The sequence below is a fragment of the Dasypus novemcinctus genome, chromosome 2, assembly GCF_030445035.2.
Source record: "Dasypus novemcinctus isolate mDasNov1 chromosome 2, mDasNov1.1.hap2, whole genome shotgun sequence".
NCBI lineage: Eukaryota > Metazoa > Chordata > Mammalia > Cingulata > Dasypodidae > Dasypus > Dasypus novemcinctus.
In genome coordinates this window covers 190,391,021-190,409,752 of record NC_080674.1, presented here as the reverse complement: position 1 = coordinate 190,409,752, position 18,732 = coordinate 190,391,021, and the positions used below count along the sequence as shown (strand labels likewise).

The 18,732-nt window shown below is 44.0% G+C and overlaps 1 protein-coding gene and 1 pseudogene across 1 annotated transcript in view; one reads left to right on the top strand and one right to left on the bottom strand.

The window, feature by feature from the left end:
- Positions 1 to 2,422: 2,422 nt before the first annotated feature.
- RNF130 (ring finger protein 130) overlaps positions 2,423 to 18,732 on the bottom strand; it is a 154,643-nt gene continuing 138,333 nt past the window's right edge. The window contains exon 8 of the mRNA XM_058283257.1: positions 2,423 to 5,612. Coding sequence (XP_058139240.1) covers positions 5,503 to 5,612 — 110 coding nt within the window. The 3' untranslated portion in view covers positions 2,423 to 5,502. The remainder of the gene's footprint in view (positions 5,613 to 18,732) is intronic.
- On the top strand, positions 11,726 to 12,327 carry LOC131274891 (E3 ubiquitin-protein ligase RNF138 pseudogene; annotated as a pseudogene).

Sequence of the window (18,732 nt, the reverse complement as noted above, 5' to 3'; positions counted from 1 at the left end):
GGGATCTTCCAGGACACCCCTAAGAAAGATGGCAAACCTTCCCAACTCCACTGACACCCCAGAGGAGCTCTGCAGCCACCAGCCCTGCTGACACCTGCTCTCAACCACCCCACCCCCTGTGGAGTCCTCAGGAGCCCGGTGTGAACTGGGGTCACGGAGGCTGAGAGGCGGGGGACCCATCAGTCAGGCACAGGGCCGCTGTGGAAGAGTCTGAGGCTCCCAAGAAATTCTTCCCACCAAGGCACAGGCCCTTGGGCTCTGGCAGGCTTTGCTTTTCTGGCTGTTTTGCTGGGCAGTATGGGAAGCACAATTCCACACAGCAAACACAGGTACCTTATCCCCTGTTGATGTCTTTTTGTATTTGCTCTGTTGTTGAAATGTTTAAAATATATAGAATGTTTTCCAGTTTTTCTAGATGATCTTTACCACGTCTAAGGATATTGTGTGCACAGATTCATCCTTTTCTCCATGGGCTAACAGGAGGATGTGATTTCCCAACACAGCCAAACGAAAGACAAAAAGTTGAGCACCTCATTCGTGACAACTGCCCTCAGTGGAACCTGGGGATGGGGGGACACTTATTTGAGAGCCATGGCAGTCGGAACAGGTAACCCCATGATCTCGATGACTTACCCTGTGCCTTCAATAATTCCTTGTGTCTGTCCCCTTAAATGCTATGCTCCCAGGGCTTTAGCCCAAGCCTGATTCTCATCTGGCTTCCACTCTGGCTTCCACCATCACTGGAACTAATCGAATGCCAGGCCTGGCTGATTCTAAGCCTAGCACGTATATGTGCTAATGTGTCAGCTCGGCCAGGAAATGCCCAGTTGTTTGGTCAAGCAAGCACTGGGCTAACTGTAATACAAGGACATTTCATGGACTTTCATCACCAGTGAGTTGACTGCATAGATGGCTGGTTACATCTACAATCAACTGAGGAGATTGCCGTCAGCAGTGAGTGACGTGTCATCCAATTAGCTGAAGGCCTTAAAAGGGAAAATGATTTCAGCATTCAGAGAATTTCCATCTCCACTTCAGACAGCCAGTGTCTTCTGGGAACCCCTGGTTTGCAGCCTGCCTTGCGGAATTTGCACGTGTGCATCCCCACGTTCGTGTGAGACAATTTTATACACTCTCATACCGTTTACAGATATCTCTGTTGGTTCTGTTTCCCTAGAGAGCCCTGACGAATACAATGTGTGTGTGTATGTGTACTGCTGCATAAACAGGCCTCTGTGTGTGTGTAAGCGAGAGAGCAGGAGTGCAGCTTTCTGGAAGATCTGGGGCATCTGAAGGGGACTGCAATAACAGGGAGACCACTTCAGTAGGTCTGGGGGCCACGTGCGTTTAAAATACAGCTTCCTAGGAATCCCGGTGCACAGGGGGCCACCCCATGGCTACCCTCTCCCCACCACAAGGCCTCGGCCCGGGTCCCTCCGACACCTGCCTGGTCCCTGAGACTGGAAGCCCGGGCTTCTACTTCACCTCACGGCTCCCTTGCCTTTTCCGTTTTCGGCTGGACGCCAGCTTTGAAGGCTCTGGGAAATGCCTCTCCCCCTGCCCTGGCCCTAAGGGAGGCCCCAGCACCCTGGGCTACTGCAGTCTCACCGCTCTCCCCTCCCTCTGGCTCACGCACTTTCCAAAAGGGAGATTGGAGGCCGGCCATCCCCACAGAAGCTTGCCCAGAAGTGCAATCCAAGCCTCCTGGCCGGCGCCCAGGGCCTCGCCGCCTTGCTGGCCTCACGCCCTCTTCCTGGTCTCCACTGGACGCGTCTCCATTCCCACAACCACAGGTACTTTTGGGGCTTTTCTCTGGCTTGCAAGGCTGTCCCCCTCAACTGTGCCGTGGAAAAGCCTCCTCCTTGTCAAGCCTCGCCCTTATCTTGTCTCGTATCCCAGCTGGTTGTTTAATATGCTGGTTTTCCAGAGGAGCCAAACTCTTACTGCTCCCTGGCTTCACCTCGACTCCCAGGAAGATCTGTGCTTGGCACACATGACAACCTAACGGAGGTCTGTTGACGAAATTAACTTTCTAATTCTTCTTTTTTTTTAAGGAGGTACTGGGGATTGAAACTGAGACCTTTGACATGCAAAGCAGGAGCTCAACCACTGAGCTACACCTGCTCCCCTAATTCTTCTTTTTTTTCCCCTTTAAGTTCTATTTCCTGAAAACCAGTGTTTTTGTTTCATGACATTTATAAGCAGCAACCACTTGTCTGGGTGACCCTTGGCATTAAAATAACCTCATTTTCTAGTATTCTTATTTCTAAATAATACAAAAGGTTAACAGCAAGACAACACTTTCAACTTTTCTTGGATTAAAGTCAGTTTCACTTAACACATCGATCAAGGAAAGAATCGGATGTGAGGAGCAAGAAGAAGTTGAGAAGAGCTCAAAAAGCCCATTGGAAATCAAGGGTTGGTGAAACGCAGTAATCTTATTTTGCTTAAAACTCTCCCCACCACCTCTCTGGAAGCTGGGGCTGTCGCATGCATCGGGGGAGCTGGCAGGTGGGCAGCCTCAGCTATGTGTTCAAACCAGCCTTTGCGAGGAGGGCCTCGTGGCCGCGGCTGTGCACCAGGCCGGAGAGGCCAGGAGGTGACAGGGTCTGGCTGGAGACCTGCAGAAGCAGGACTCGCCGACCTCGTGGGGAGTCCTGAACCCCTGGTGGAGGCGCCCCTCCTTCCCTGGAGAGGTTTCTTGGAGATGCATTTCCGGCCCCTCCTGCTGCGGCTCCTTTGCTTGCCGTGGTCTGGCCATTGGGCTGTCCCGGCTCCCTGCAATGACGGGAAACGGCGTTCCTTCCTCAGGAAGCAGAAAATCTCCAAGTTGGATTCCAGGTCCAAGCGGTGCTCCAGGTGCTGCGTCCACGTGCTGCACCAGCTCTGCCAGGGCCTGGGGGGGGGGGGGCCAGAAGCCGAGGGGCTGGAGCCAGGCCCGGCTCAGAGCTGCCGGAGGACCCTGTAACCACAGCAGCTGACCAGGTTTAAGTAGCTTGCTCCTCCGCTTCTTCCGTTCCTCAAACGGTTCCCTCCCGCCCCCCCGTCCCCCGCCAAAACGATTAGATGTTATCATCCATTTCCTGGCTAATAACTACCACAGTGAGGCTTGCAACAGCCAAGACGCTAAAAAGAAATGCCCCTCTGCGCCCCAACCGTACCTTTGAGGGTCAGTAAACTGCACCCTAAACCTCGAGCGAGCCGAGACGGGTGCTGTCACAAAGCTCACAGGGCAAATGGCCCCCTGCTGTCCCTGCGTCCCCAGCAGCCCCTGGGGTGGCTCGCAGAAGACTTGCCCTCAGCACTGCTGCTGGTAAAGCCATGGCGGTTATGTGGGGCAAAAGGCCACCCTCTCTGCTCCCGAAGTACCTGGCCTTCGTGGAGAAGGTGTCCCTCCTAACAACGACACGAGGAACAAGCAAGGAAGCGGCCCCCGTTTTCGGGAACAGGGTGTCAGGCTGGAATCGGAAGCATTTCTCTGAGTAAACTGCCCTGTAAGAGATGTCGTCGTGGTTATTCTTCAGGGACTGTGTGTCCCAGATTTCCCAGAAATTCAAATGCTAGCTAGGTTTTGGGGGCTTGAATGTTTTATTTCTTCTCAGGAAGTTTTATCCTTTTCAGTAAAGAAACTGTCTCAAGTGAAATTTAAGGCATATGCCTTTGTGAGACTGTACAAATCAGAAGAAAAAACTGCAAGGGGATCTGAGTTTTGCTTCAGGGAAACAAGGCCATGGTATGGCACAGCCTTGAAATAATCAGAATTTAGTTCTCTCATTTATCACATGAGCCAAACCAAATGCAAAGGCAGGTACTTTCTGGAACTCCTGGTAAACTGAGGTCTGATCTCCTTTTGAGATGCAATTTCCCACAGCAAATTCGGTGAGACTTTGTCTTCCTGAATGGTGCTCTCTTGAAACGATTTATCAAAAATATTTTTATAGTACAAAGACTATAAAAAGGAAAAAGAAACAAACCAAAGCCCTTGGTAAAAGGTAAAAAGAAAATGCTGCTGCGACCTTAAAATTCTGCGCTGTTCCGGTCTCGAATTATTAAAAATAGAATGCTGCTGTTCACATGCGGTGACTTTCCCAAAAGCTGTGACCATCGATGCCAGCTCTCGGACGGTCTCTGTCTCAGGCACATCTGTGTGAGGGCGTTTTAGCGACACGTTACACTGGTAACGAGGAGAAATGGCCGGGGTTCATTCCAAATGTGTGTTCTAGACAGTCAATGAAACTACCAGGGCTGGGGGATGCAAGTGTCTGCTGTCAAATCTACCTCTAGGCAGAGAAAGACTTCCACTCCAACAGCAAGGACTGCAAAGCATTTACACCTTCACCCAGCGCAGAGCACGAAGGAGGAAGAGACTAAACTCTGGCGTGCCCTTGAGCAGAAAGGACGCTTCATTTGCTTTATGAATTTGCTCGGCCTGGTTCCGAGGTGGCAATTACTAGTGAGATCCACGTCTCTCCCGAGGGTAACTGAGGGAAGAGTAGGGGTGCCCCAGGTTTCTGCATTCTTCTCCGATGGCCTGGCTGCGACCCTCCTGTGCCTTCCCTCACGCCGACGCCGAGGCCGGCGGGAGAGGCCCGAGTTGGACCAAGGCACACTGAGGACGGACGCGCACCGGGCACCTGCCAGCAAGGAGGTGGGTTCGTCTGCTCAAGGCGCTTTCAGTTGGATGACTGCTAGCTCACCCCACAAGATCTGGGTGTTCTGGCGGGGCCACCTCCTCACAGACCACCGCTGCTAAGTAGACAAGCCCACAGATGCAGGACGGGGGGGGGGCCTGTGGTAGTTGAGTGGTTCCAGAAGCATCTGTCACCAAACGTCATGCTCAGTAAAGGAGGTGGAAACGTGACGTTGTGGCGGATGGCTGCCTGACGCCACGCAACGGACCCCGGGCCCTGCCTGCGTCTCCCGTGGTGAGGCCTGGCAGGAAACTGGGGGGTCAGGAGGCTCCCAGGAGCTACAAAAGGCAATGTTTCCACTCCACTCCCTTCACAGGGAGGCCCTTGGACAATAACTAAAAGGAGAGACAGAGAAAAAATACAGAGCAGGTCAAGAAGCAGCAACTTGTGATCTTCTGCATCAGTGAGAAGCTTCGCCTGTAATGAGCATCCTATGCAGGGATCACAGAAAGTGTTTTTAAAAAACCCAGCGCCGCGCTTATGCAGAATAGCATGGGATCCGGTTCAGGAGACGCGCCGCCAGCACCCCCCCCGGGGCCTGCTTCTTCTCTGGAAACAGCCAGGGTTGGTGGGTGGCCTGTTTTGGTAAGGCGGCTTGGGGTGGGTTCTTGGTGCCATGAGGCTCATCTGGGCACGAGGTCCTCAAAGCTCGCCTTGGGGGACCTTTGCCATTTAACCCCGAAACCCAACCTGTGCGTGGAAAGTGCTGCCATCTTCCCAAACAGATGCCGTCAGGAGAATCCAAAATAAGAAAGGTGATGGTAAATCAAATCACGGAGGAAGTGGCTCCCGACAGCCCGCTTGTGAAAAATCAGGTTTTGTTCCCATCGTACAGGTCCAGAGAAGGTTCAGTTGTGGAGAATTCACTTTCGTACACCAGGCTCCGAGGGGACAAAGAGTTTCCATGGAAGAAATGACCACCTGGAAAAGGACAAGAGAAAGACAATAGGCTTAATAGGTCATCAGGCCTCCATTTCCCGCCTGGGTTGGAGGAGAGGAGATGGCTTTTCTACGAAGTCTCACATTTTCTCCAACATTTCCTTCCTTTGGGCTCTTATCATGAAAGAAATGAGGAGATTGAAGGCATCCCTCAATTTCCACACACTGTAAACAAGTAGATTCCAGACCTCAGACCCCCAGGCCTTGACCAGTCACTGGAGCACTTCCAAGCTAAAGCTTCCTGGTGCTCTTAAAAAAGGTTTCTTCCCAGGGAAGAAATGAGCATCATTTGAAGAACACCCCCTACCCGCTCCCACCCTCAGTCTGAGCTCCTGTTCTGGGTTGACCCCGGGGGGCTGGGGGTGGGGAGAGCCCCTCCAACAGCTCCTGGGATGGGCAGAATGGGGGTGGGACTCCAAGGCTCTGATAATGTATTTTATAAAGTTTTTATTTAGACCAAAGTTCTGCCTTCACCTGCTTTAGGCAGTCTGTTAATTCCACAAGTGTTGTTAAAACCAGTAATCTCCAGCCCCCATTCTCAGAGACAGTCACTATTAGCTGACTCTAAATGATACACATTCCATGATCCCAATGGAGTTATATCTTGAGAAAAAATGCAGTGTTTGCGTAATTTGACTATTGGTCTTATCAGAGCTAAGCCTTGTTTCTATTAACTTACCTGCTCCACACACCCCCCCCCGGGATGGCTCCCTTGTTGTCTGCTTGTTGTTTTTGCTTCTTGTCTGCACGTTCCTTTTTTAGGAGGCAATGGGAACCGAACCTGGGACCTCCCGTGTGGGAGGCAGGCGCCCAACTGCTTGAGCCACATCTGCTCCCCCATGCAACTTTTTTTAATGGATTTATGAAGGTATAATTTGCATACAATAATCAGCATATATTTTAAGTGCACAATTTGACAAGCTTTGACATATGTAGAAACCCGTGAAGCCATCACCAAAATCAAGATAACGAATATATTCCATCATCCCAAAAGTTTCCTGGAGCTGCTCCGTAAACCCTTCCTCTTTCTGCTTTACTCCTATCCCCAGGTGAGCAATGAGCTGCTCTGCCACTATAGATTAGTCTGCATATTTCTAGAATTTTATAAGTGAATTGTACAGTATGCACTGGCTCATATAAATACTGCTGCTATGAACATTTGTGTGCAAGTCTGTGTGTGAACACATGCTTTCACTTCTCTCGGGGAAATAGCTGGGAGAGGAATGGCTGGGTAGGTGTCTTTAACTTTTTAAGACACTGTCGAACATTTCCCCAGTGGTTGTACCATTTTATACTCCCACCAGCAATGTATGCAAGTTCCAGTTCCTCTGCGACCTCACCAACACGTGGTATGGTCAGTCTTTTAAAATTTTAGTCACTCAAGAGAGAGCAGAGTAGTAGCTCATGGTGGTTTAAATCTGCGTTTCTCTGATTGCTAATGATGTTGAGTGTCTTTGCATGTGCTTATTTGCCAATCACTGATTTTATTTTGTTCAAAGAAGTGTTTTGTTCAAATCTTTTGCCTGTTTTATTTTAAAAATTGGATTGGGAGTAGAGGTATCTCAAGTGGTTGAGTGATTGCTTCCCATGTACAAGGTCCCAGGTTTGATCCCTGGTACCTCCTAAAAACAAAACCAACCAACCAACAGAAAACAAACAAATGAAAAAAACCAACTCTCAGTGGGGAGTGAATGTAGCTCAGTGGTGGAGTGCCTGCCTCCCTTCTACGAGGCTCCAGGTCCGGCCCCAGTACCTCCTAAAAAAAAATTGGGTTGTTTGGCTTCCTATTATTGAGTTGTAAGAGGCTGTTTTTTAAAAAATATGCTCTAGTTACAGATCCTTTGTCAGACATACATATTTTGCAAATATTTTCTATCAATCTGTGGCTTGCCTTTTCATCTTTATAACTATTCTTTTGAAGAAGAAAAGTTTTAAATTTTGAATTTCAATTTTTTTTTTAGGTACCAGGACTAAGACTTGAACCCTGGACCTCGCATATGGGAAGCCAGCACGCAACCACTGAGCCACATGGGCTCCCAAGTTTTAAATTTTGATGATACTCCAATGTATTGCTTTTTGCTTTTATAGCTGTGCTTTTTCCGTCAGGTTTAAGAATTTTTTGCCAAACTCAAGGTCACTAAGATTTACTTTTCTGTGTTCATCTAGAAGTTGGAGAGTTTCAACTCTTTCTTACATTTAAGTCTGCGATTTACTTCAAGAAAATTTTTAGTAGATGGTGGAAAATAAGGGTCAAAGTTCGGTGTTTTGAATATGGATATCCAGTTGTGCCAGCACAATTTGTTCAAAACATTATCCCTTTTTCACTGAATTTCTGTGGCAGTTTGTTGACAATCAATTGATCTTATGTGTATGGGTCATTTGGGGGCACTATTCTGTTCCAGCAATCCATTTGTCTGTCTTTACACTGATACCACACTGTCTTGATCACTTGTATCTTTATAATAAATCTTGAAATTGGGTATTGTAAATTCTGCAACTTTGCTTTTATTTTTCAAATGGGATACTGGGTAGGGAGGAGAGGAAGGCAGTTACAAAGAGTACAGATAGGGAAGCGGATTTTGCCCAGCGGTTAGAGCATCTGCCTACCACATGGGAGGTCCGCAGTTCAAACCCCGGGCCTCCTTGACCCGTGTGGAGCTGGCCCATGCGCAGTGCTGATGCACACAAGGAGTGCCCTGCCACACAGGGGTGTCCCCGCGTAGGGGAGCCCCATGTGCAAGGAATGCGCCCCATAAGGAGAGCCGCTCAGTGCGACAGAAAGTGCAGCCTGCCCAGGAATGGCACCGCACACATGGAGAGTTGACACAACAAGATGATGCAACAAAAAGAAACAGATTCCCTTGCCGCTGACAACAACAGAAGCAGACAAAGAAGAACACGCAGCAAATAGACACAGAGAACAGACCACTGGGGCAGGGCGGGGCAGGGCGGGAGGAAAGGGGCTAGAAATAAATAAATAAATCTTTTAAAAAACCAAAAAAAAAAAAAAAAAGAGTACAGACAAAGGAGTGGATGTGGCTCAAGCGGTTGAGTGCCTGCTTCCCATATGGGAGGTCCAGTGCCTCCTAAAAACAAAAAAGCCAACACACATACAAATGAAAAAACCAACTCAGGGGAGCCAGTGTGGCTCTGTTGTTGAGTGCCAGCTTCCTACATACAAGGTCCCGGGTCCTTTCCCCAGCACTGCTACCTCAAAAAAAACCAGTACAGACAAGTATTAAGTGAAGGCATTTTGCAAATGAGCGCGTAAGTGTGCCACTTCTGTTTTCTTGTTTAAGTTTCCTATATTAAAAATCTTCTGCTTTAAAACACTGGGATGGGGAGTGAATAGGTGGAGCAAGGCATATTTGGGACGGTGAGATTCTTCTGTGTAAAACTCCAATGATGGACGCAGACATTACGCATCTGTCAAGGCCTATGGAACTGTTCGGCACAAAGAGTAAACCATAATGTAAACTAGAGACTTTGGTTAGTAGCAGTACTTCAGTACTGGTTCATCAATAGTAACAAATGTACCAAACTAATCTAAGATGTCAATAATAGGGGTAACGATGTGTGTATGGGGGTGTGGGGGGCCTGTATGGGAATTCCCTATATTTTCATTGTAATTTTTCTGTAAATGTAAATCTAAAACTTCTCTAAAAATAATTATTTTTTTTCACTTTATGTATTACCAAAGAGGAAGTACATATGGCTAAAAAGAACATGAAAAAATGCTCAAAATTACTAGCAAGTGGGGAAATTCAAATCAAAAGTATAATGAGATATCATCTTATATGTATTAGATTGGCAGTTATTAAAAAAAAAACAGAGAACTGCAAGTGTGGGAGAGACTGTGGAAGAAAGAGAACGCTCATCGACTGCTGGATGTAGAATGGTGCAGCCATTGTGGAGGACGGTTCAGCGGTCCCTCCGGAGCTAACTACAGAACTGCCATACAATCCAGCAATCCCACTGCTGGGCATATACCCAGAAGAATTGAAAGCAGGGACAAGAACAGATATATGCACACCAATGTTCATTATTCACTATTGCTGAAAGTTGGAAGTCACTCAAGTGTCCATGGACAGATGAATGGATAAGCAAATTGTAGTGTATACATCCAATGGGCTTTTACTCAGCTGTAAGAGGGAATGAATTATTGACACATAGGAAAATGTGGATGAGGACCTTATGTTGGGTGAAGGGAGCCAGCCACTAAAGGACAAATACTACATGACCTCACTGATGTGACCTAAGCAAATTGAGCAGACTCACCAAGCTAAAATCTGGAAGATTTTCCAGGAGACAGAAAGGGAGTAGAGTGGTGAGCCAAAGTTCAATGTGGGCAAAACCTACGAGAAGGTGGAAGGGGGTAGTTTGGCAGTGGATGGGGTGATGGTGGTACAGGGAGGCGAGTGGGGTCGACAGTGCTGGAATGTGAGGGTGAGTGGGGCGAGGGCTGGGATGGACTATCCATGGAGCTGGGGAGAGGGCTGGAGGAAGGAAAAGGTGCACTCTGGGGACTTGTAGGTCTGTGGTTACAACTACCATGGTGGGAGTGTTCTTTTGGCAAATACGGCAGGGGAGGGTTCTTGGTGCAGGGTGCTGGGGGTGGGGGGATGTGTGGGAAAGGGTGCACCTGGGGCATGCTTCTGTGGAATATGAATGTATTCATCTGTCATAAGGTGCTATCTCAGTGCGTGGAGACCCAAGCAATAAACACAAAAATATTAAACTCCCATCCTGGGGAGTCCTGATAGGTACTCAAACAGAGGGACAAGAGTCTCTTGGGAACATAGGCAGTGCCTAATAAAAGAAGATGGACCAATATGTCAAGCCCTCAATATTAATGCATGTAATTATGAACCTTTTTCTTAAAAAACTGCAACCTAGTGGTTACCATAGGTTGCAAGGGAAGGGGGAGGGAAGAATGGATGGAGCATTGGGCATTTTTAGGGCACTGGAATTGTTCTGCATGATCTTGCAATGACAGATACAGGCCATTATGCATTTTGTTAGAACTTATAAAAGTGGATGGTATAGAATGTGAAATATAATGTAAACCACTGACCATGGTAAATGGCAATGCTTCAGTATTTGTTCATCAATTGTAACAAATGTACCATACACATGTAAGATGTTATTAATAGGGGAAAATGTGAGAGGTGGAGGGAGTGCGGTATCTGGGAATCCCTTTTATTTTCTATGTGACTTTTCTGTTACCTAAAACTTCTTTGAAAATAAAGTGAAAAACAAATAAGATACTAGGGGAATATACAGACAAAATTTTCACTGTACATGAAAGATACAATGCAAGAAAACTTTTTAAAAATTTTATATATTTTTTGGCTTTGTTTTTGGGGAGGTTTTGGATTGCAGAAAAGTTGCAATTGAGGCAGGGAGGATCACTCGCGCATGGTGTCGGTGGGGGGGGACGTGTGGGGAGGGTGCACCTGGGGCAAGCCTCTGTGGAATATGAATGTGTTCAAGTGGTCATGGGGTGTTGTCTTGGTGGGTGGAGACCGACATAATACCGAAAGTATCTTGAATTCCCATCCTGGAGAGTCCTGCAACATTCTCTAATAGAGTGGCAAGAATCCTTAGAGTACATGGGTAGTGCTTAGTGAAGGAGGACAGACCAATATGCCAGGCCCTTGATATTGATGCTTCTACTTATGAACCTTGTTCTTGTGAATTTGAAACTTAGCCTAGTATTATATATTGCCTAAGAGTTACCTCCTGACAGCCTCCTTGTTGCTCTAATGTGGACTCTAAGCCAAACTCAGCATATAAACTCATTACCTTCCCCCTCAGTGTGGGGCAAGACTCCCAGGGATGAGCCTCCCTGGCACTGATGGATTACTACCAAGTGCCAAGTAGTGAGGCATTTGGAAAAAGACCTTGAGCAAAAGGGACAAATATTAAATATAAATGAGTTTTCATGGTTAAGAGATTTCAAAGTAAGTTGGGAGGTCCTTCCAGAGGTTACACTTATGCATATCTTTGGAGGATCTCACTGACTGCTGTAGTAAACAGTGCCTCAACCACCACCTCAGCCACTGTCACCACTATTGCCTTGATCCCTCCTTGCCATGGCCGAGCAGGTCTCTGTGGCCATGTCCTACACTGAAAATGATTTCTACTGCTCTGTCTGTTAGGAGGTGCTCAAAATGCCTGTGTGGACTGTGGCCTGCCAGCATGTTTTCTGTAGAAAATGTTTCCTGACTGCACTGAAATAAAGCGGAATATATTGTCCTGTCTGTCACAGAAATGTAACTAGAAGAGAGAGAGCATGTCCTGAACAGGCCTTAGATCTTGAAAATATCATGAGGAAGTTTTCTGGTAGCTGCAGATGCTATGCAAAACAGATTAAATTCTATTGTATGAGACTTCCTTACAAATCTTGTAATAAATATTGGGATGAATGTGGTGTTTCTTCTATCATTCCAAAGTTTAAGATCTCTCAAGATTCTGTATGGAACAGGAATGAAACATTCACATCTGACACCATAGAAACTTATCAAGAAAATACAAGTTCTTTTGGGCATCCCACCTTTACACCTTTAAATGTCCCTTGTGTCAAGAATCAAATTTTACTAGACAGCGTTTACTGGATCACTGTAATAGCAATCATTTATTTCAGATAGTTCCTGTGACATGAACTATTTGTATGTCTCTTCCTTGGGGAGATCCTAGCCAGATTACTAGAAATTTTGTTAGTCATCTAAATCAAAGACATCAGTTTGATTAAGGAGAATTTGTGAATTTTTAGCTAGATGAGGAAACTCAATATCAAACTGGTCTTTAAGAATCTTCCCAAGTAAACATCTGAAAGTTGTAGATGGTCTCCGCATCTTTATACCTGCAAGTGTCATCTTTACAGAGAGAACTACACAAAGTCATTTCAATAACTTGATGTGTATATTAGTAATTACTTATTCAGTCTATTGTTTTAGTTTTTAATTCCAAAACAAAGGTGGACCATCTAACAACTTCATTTTCTTGATAAATTAAAAAAATGAAAGTTACAACATTAGCTTTATTTATTTTTTTAGAAAAGATTTATTTATTTCTCCCCCCTCCCCCCCCCCCCCCCGTTGTCTGTTCTCTGTGTCTATTTGCTGCGTCTTGTTTCTTTGTCCACTTTTGTTGTTGTCAGTGGCATGGGAATCTGTGTCTCTTTTTGTTGTGTCAGCTCTCTGTGTGTGCGGCGCCATTCCTGGGCAGGCTGCACTTTCTTTCGTGCTGGGCGGCTCTCCTTATGGGTGCACTCCTTGCGCGTGGGGCTCCCTTACGCGGGGGACACCCCTGCGTGGCAGGGCACTCCTTGTGCGCATCAGCACTGCACATGGGCCAGCTCCACACGGGTCAAGGAGGCCCGGGGTTTGAACCGTGGACCTCCCATGTGGTAGACGGACGCCCTAACCACTGGGCCAAGGCCGCTTCCCACAACATTAGCTTTAAAAGTATAAAAAGGATTATATTTCACCTATGTGATGGTGAAAAGGGAATTCCTTTTGTACCTTATTTTTTTTATGCTTCATATTCTTGAATTTTTCATGTTTGTGTTACTTCTGGAATTTGGCACAGTTTCTCACATTGCTGCACACAGGTAACACTGGCATATTCTGAGAGATATGATGCTATAACCTAACAAATCTGAGCCAGTGCCAGAGGTGCAGAGTGGAGACTGGAAGTGTTAAATGGAACACTGGGAAGTAAACTTTTTATAAGACAGATTCTAGCCAAAGAATTCAGCTTTAAGAAAACTATTTATATAATTTTTAGTATTTTTAAAGACTAGTGAGATTTCTTTAGTAAAATTAACTCAAAAAGTGAAAGCTCACTGTAAAGACGTTTTCTTTTTGGTATTAGTAGGAAATATTTATTTCAGTAGCAGTATTTCTGATTAGCTAAGATAAAACCTTTATTAGAAATTTTCAGTTGGTGGTATTATACTCTATATATTCAAGACGTTAGGCTTCATTTCTCAGTTTGAAAGTCATTCAAAGCTAACGATGTACATATATATGAATATATATGCACATACATATATGTATAGAGACATACATATGCATGCAATTTGTCAGGTTATGTACAGAATTTCAATTAAGGGTTTTTTAAATGGACAAAGCAATATAGGATTAAAATATCCATGTGATTTAATCAAAATTTTGTATGTCACCGAATTTTTACAAAAAATAGTCAAATGTAGGTGGTCTAGTTGGTTGCTCTTACTACCCTTAAAAATTGTGTTATACACACACATACACACAATACCTGTTTATATGGTGGTGCTCCTTTGTTATTTTCAGATAATGTAGGACTATGAAGATCTTAGATTCTACCAGCCACTATTTCACTACTTTTTAGTCAAAACTGGGTTTGTTCTTAACATTTATTTGTGAGAATCATAAAGTATCCTAAACTAGAAGGCCCAAATCCCAGAATAAAGGATAAAGGGTGAAAAGTGGATTCGTTGATGTTCCATACTAATGTACACTGTTTACGCTTTCTTTACAACAAGTAACTAAAAGAACATAAAAGAAAATCTCAGAAGTAATTTGCTGCTAATGTACACATATATTGTATAAAAAGTGTATTTTGGTTTTGTTAAAACCCTTGTTGACATTTCTACAATGAACACTTTTAACTTGATTTAATAAAAATGTTAATTTTGGAAAACAAAAACACACAAAAAACAGTACCTCAAGGGAGCAGATGTGGATCAAGCAGTTGAGTGCCTGCTTCCCACATGGGAGGTCCTGGGTTCGGTCCCCCAGTACCTCCTAAAAACAAAACAAAAAACCCAAATAACAAGCAAACAAATGAAAAAAACAACTCATGGGAGCAGATGTGGCCCAGTGTTTGGGGGCTGGCTTCCTTCATATGAGGTCTGGGATTCAATCCCGGGCTCTGGTACCTCAAACAAAAAAGCAAAACAAAACAGAAAACAAAACAAAACAAACAAGAAATCAGTACCTCAAGCAGGGGGGCTCCTGAGGGCTCTAGAGACATCTGGACACTAGAGGCAGGGCAGACAACCCCAGGAATTCGGCATCCTGTCAGTGGGCCTTACCTTGGAATATAGGATAACCAATCCCCCCAACGTGTCAGAGTTGGACTCATTTATACTTTTCCTACACACGGTTCTTACGCCTCTTATTTGAATCTATAATTTAACTATACCCATTAAATATGTGTCCCAGAGACTTGTATCTTCAGTCTATTCATATGCCAGTTTAGTCCTGAATCTCAGCAGAGTTGCAGCCAACACCTACCCTCCAATTCATCAGACTCACCCAGGACAACTAACAAAAGTACGATGATGGACAACACCCATCCTGAAAAAGAGAGAGCATCTACAACTGCAAGCAAGCCAGTTCCACCCACCTGCCCCATGGGATCCAAGCCCTCTCAACAGGGAGGAGAGCGGGCCTCATCATGCCCAAATCCTCAAGATCGAGGAATGAACAAACCTAAGGGAGGAGTGTAACTGTGGATTAAAGTAGACTTACTATTATCCTAGTAATAGAAGGACTTGTAACACTGATGTAAAAGCAGTGGTCACCAGAGGTGCTGAGGGGAGGGAGAGGGAAAAATAGGTGAAACATGGGGCATTTCTGGGACATTGAAATTGTTCTGCATGACACTGCCATGATGGATACAGGCCATTATATATTTTGTCTAAACCTATAAAATTGTGCAAAGCAAAGCGTAAACCATAATGTAAACTATAGACCAAGGTTAGTAGCAATGCTTCAATAGTGTTCATCAATCGTAACACTAACGAAAGACGTTAATGGGGAAAAGTATGGGAGGGGGAGGGGATGAGGTATATGGGAATCCCCTATATTTTTGATGTAACATTTACATAATCTAAAGCTTCCTTAAAAATAATAATTAAAAAGAAAAAAGAAAAAAGATTAAAAAAAAAAAACTTGGATGAAAAAAAACTTGCTATCTACACAAAGTAGCCCTCTGAGAATAAAGGCCCGAGTAGAATATGGGATATTTGATCTCTGAGAACGAGTCTCAGCCCTCACATTAAATGGCATAATCCAACCAGGCTACAGAGCTAAAGATGAGGAGTATTCATACTGAAGAAGAACTAATACCATCAGAAGTGGAAATCATTTAATTTTTGAGTTAGTATCCTGATCAGCTGACACCAGTCCACTTGAGAAAAATGTAACACCAAAGAGGAACACACAAGTAGATGAATTTCAGAAAAAGGCATAATCATGCTGGTTTTGCCAGGGGAAAGGGAGCACAACATTTTTTTGAAACTTGGAAACATACCCTATTTACAGATCAACTGATAATTTTTTATTATTAGTTACATAATTTGTTAAATGAACTTAACTGAGGTATGACCTATAAACAGAAGTGTGCCTAAATCATAAGTATATAGATCGAGGAATTTCCACAAGGAAATGGTATATAGACACATGACTGATTTTTAATGGATTGATCCACTCATTGTCATTGCTGCATGGTATTCCATTGTATGATCACCCACAATTTATTTATATAATCTTCTGTTGGTGGATACGTGGGTTGCTTCCATTTTGTGGCCTTGATGACTACAGCTGTTCAGAACAGTCTTATGCATGCCTTTTGAACACATGTGCAATTTTCTTGGTTTATGCTGAGGAGTGGAATTGCTGCGTCTTAGGGCATGTGTATGTCCAGTTTTAGCAGAGCCTTGCAATTTTCCATTGTGGGTCTGTCAATTTATATTCCCACCATTATATGAGAACTCCTGTTTCTTTATATTTGCACCAATACTTGATATTTTCTGCCTTTTTCATTTTACCGTTTCTGCTGGTTGTAAAATGGTACTACATTTCATTGTGGTTTTAATTTACAATTCCCTGGTGCCTAAAAAAACTGGAAACTTTTTCAAAAGTTCTTAGGCTCTTTGGACAACCTATTCATCCTGGAACGCCCTTTTATTTATTTTGCTCCTTTCCCCATCAGGTTGTCAGTCTTTTTCTTCTGGAATTAAAGGAGTGTTCTATTTTGAATATGAGTCTTTTGTCAGTTTTAAGTATTGCAAGTATCATCTTCTTCATAAATAGCATATTTTAACGAACAAAATTTCCTAATATTAATGTAGAACAATTTATTAATCTTTATTTTATGGTTAGAGCTTTTTGTGTCTTGTTTAAGAAACCTTTGCCTATCCAAAGGTTTTGAAGATATTTTGTGTTATCTTTTAGAAGCTTTACTGCTTCACATTTAGTTCTATTATCCTTTTCAAATTATTATTTTAGTATGGTATGAAGTATGTAGAAATCAAGATTCACTTTTTTATTTATGGATAATCCATTGACCTGACACCATTTATTGAAAAGAACATCCTTAATTCTCCTGCTACACATGCTACCTTTGGTAGAAATCAAGTGTCCATAAATGAGTGGTTGTTTTGGGACTCTATTCTGTTCCACTGAATTTGTCCATTTCTTGCATAAATACCACACTAATCTTAATTGCAGCAACCTGATCAACTTATTATAAATGACTTAGAGTTCCACTGGTATGGCTTAAAGTCCCTTCTAGACTTAAGAACACTGGACTTGATGAATGTAAAAATATACAAACAAAACAAAACAAAACTCCACAAAAAATAGAGTAGAAGATTTCACGTTCTTCACAAAATGCATCTAATTGTGTGTGGGTTCTGATTTGCTAACTGTTTTATGTCTTTCCTCCCCATTTAGATTCCAAACTCCTCATGGGCACAACATGCATTTTATTTCGGTATCTTCCTATCATGGCTAGAGGTACACCATAAAAGAGAGGTGATTAGGATGCATATTACCTCAGTTAGAGATCATTAATTTGTCCCCAATAGTTTATCCCTTGACCTCCCTCAGTGTAAAATAAGGAGGACTTTGGCACTAAGAAACAATGAAAAAGCCAGAAATGAACCACCACATACTATTTCTGTGTATCACAGGTTTTAGTAGTTATTATACAAGCCTTCAAAAAGATTATAAAGATTTAAAATAACTGAAATGCCTATCAATTGAGAGCTGATTCAATATATATTGCATTTGTCAATATTAAAGGAAGTGTGTGGGTGGGGGAGTGTGGCATATGGGAATCCCTTATATTTTCTATGTAACATTTACGTAACATTTACGTAATCTAAAGCATCTTTAAAAATAATGAAGGGAAGCGGACTTGGCCTGGTGGTTAGGGCGTCTGTCTACCACATGGGAGGTCCGCGGTTCAAACCCCGGGCCTCCTTGACCCGTGTGGAGCTGGCCCATGTGCAGTGCTGATGCACGCAAGGAGTGCCGTGCCACGCAGGGGTGTCCCCCGCATAGGGGATCCCCACGCACAAGGAGTGCGCCCCCTAAGGAGAGCCGCCCACCGCGAAACAAAGTGCAGCCTGCCCAGGAATGGCACCGCACACACGGAGAGCTGACACAACAAGGTGACACAACAACAACAACAACAAAAAAGAAACACAGATTCCCATGCCACTGACAACAACAGAAGCGGACAAAGAAGACGCAGCAAATAGACACAGAGAACAGACAACCGGGGTGGGGGGTAAGGGGAGAGAAATAAATAAAGAAAAAAATCTTAAAACAAAACAAAACTTAAAAAAAAAAAATAATGAAGCTTTAAAAATAAAAATGATTAAAAAAAATAAAGAGAATGAGGCAGACAGATCTGTATACACTGATATGGAAAAATATCCAAATATTGGGAAAGAAAAATATTACAGATCATATATTCTTTTCTTGAAAACCTATTACGTTCTATCTTCTTAGCCTCAAATTTTGTCACCAGCCTCAAATTTTGTCACCCACTTGTTTTCTGAGTCAGTTCTGAATAGCAAAGGGAATCTTGTGGAAACCTCGAAGCTGCACGCTTTAGTAAGAAGGAATTTTTATGCAGTTAAGGGAACTGTTGATGCAGATGCAAATTGGAAACAGAATTCTGTACAATAAAGCCATTAGGAGAAACCTGTAAGGTGAAGGGGAAGATGGGAAACATTCATACAAGTGCTATGTTTACAAATGCAGTCATTCGAGGGTTTGTGATGCTATTTGTGAAATCTCTTTCTGAGACTGCCAGA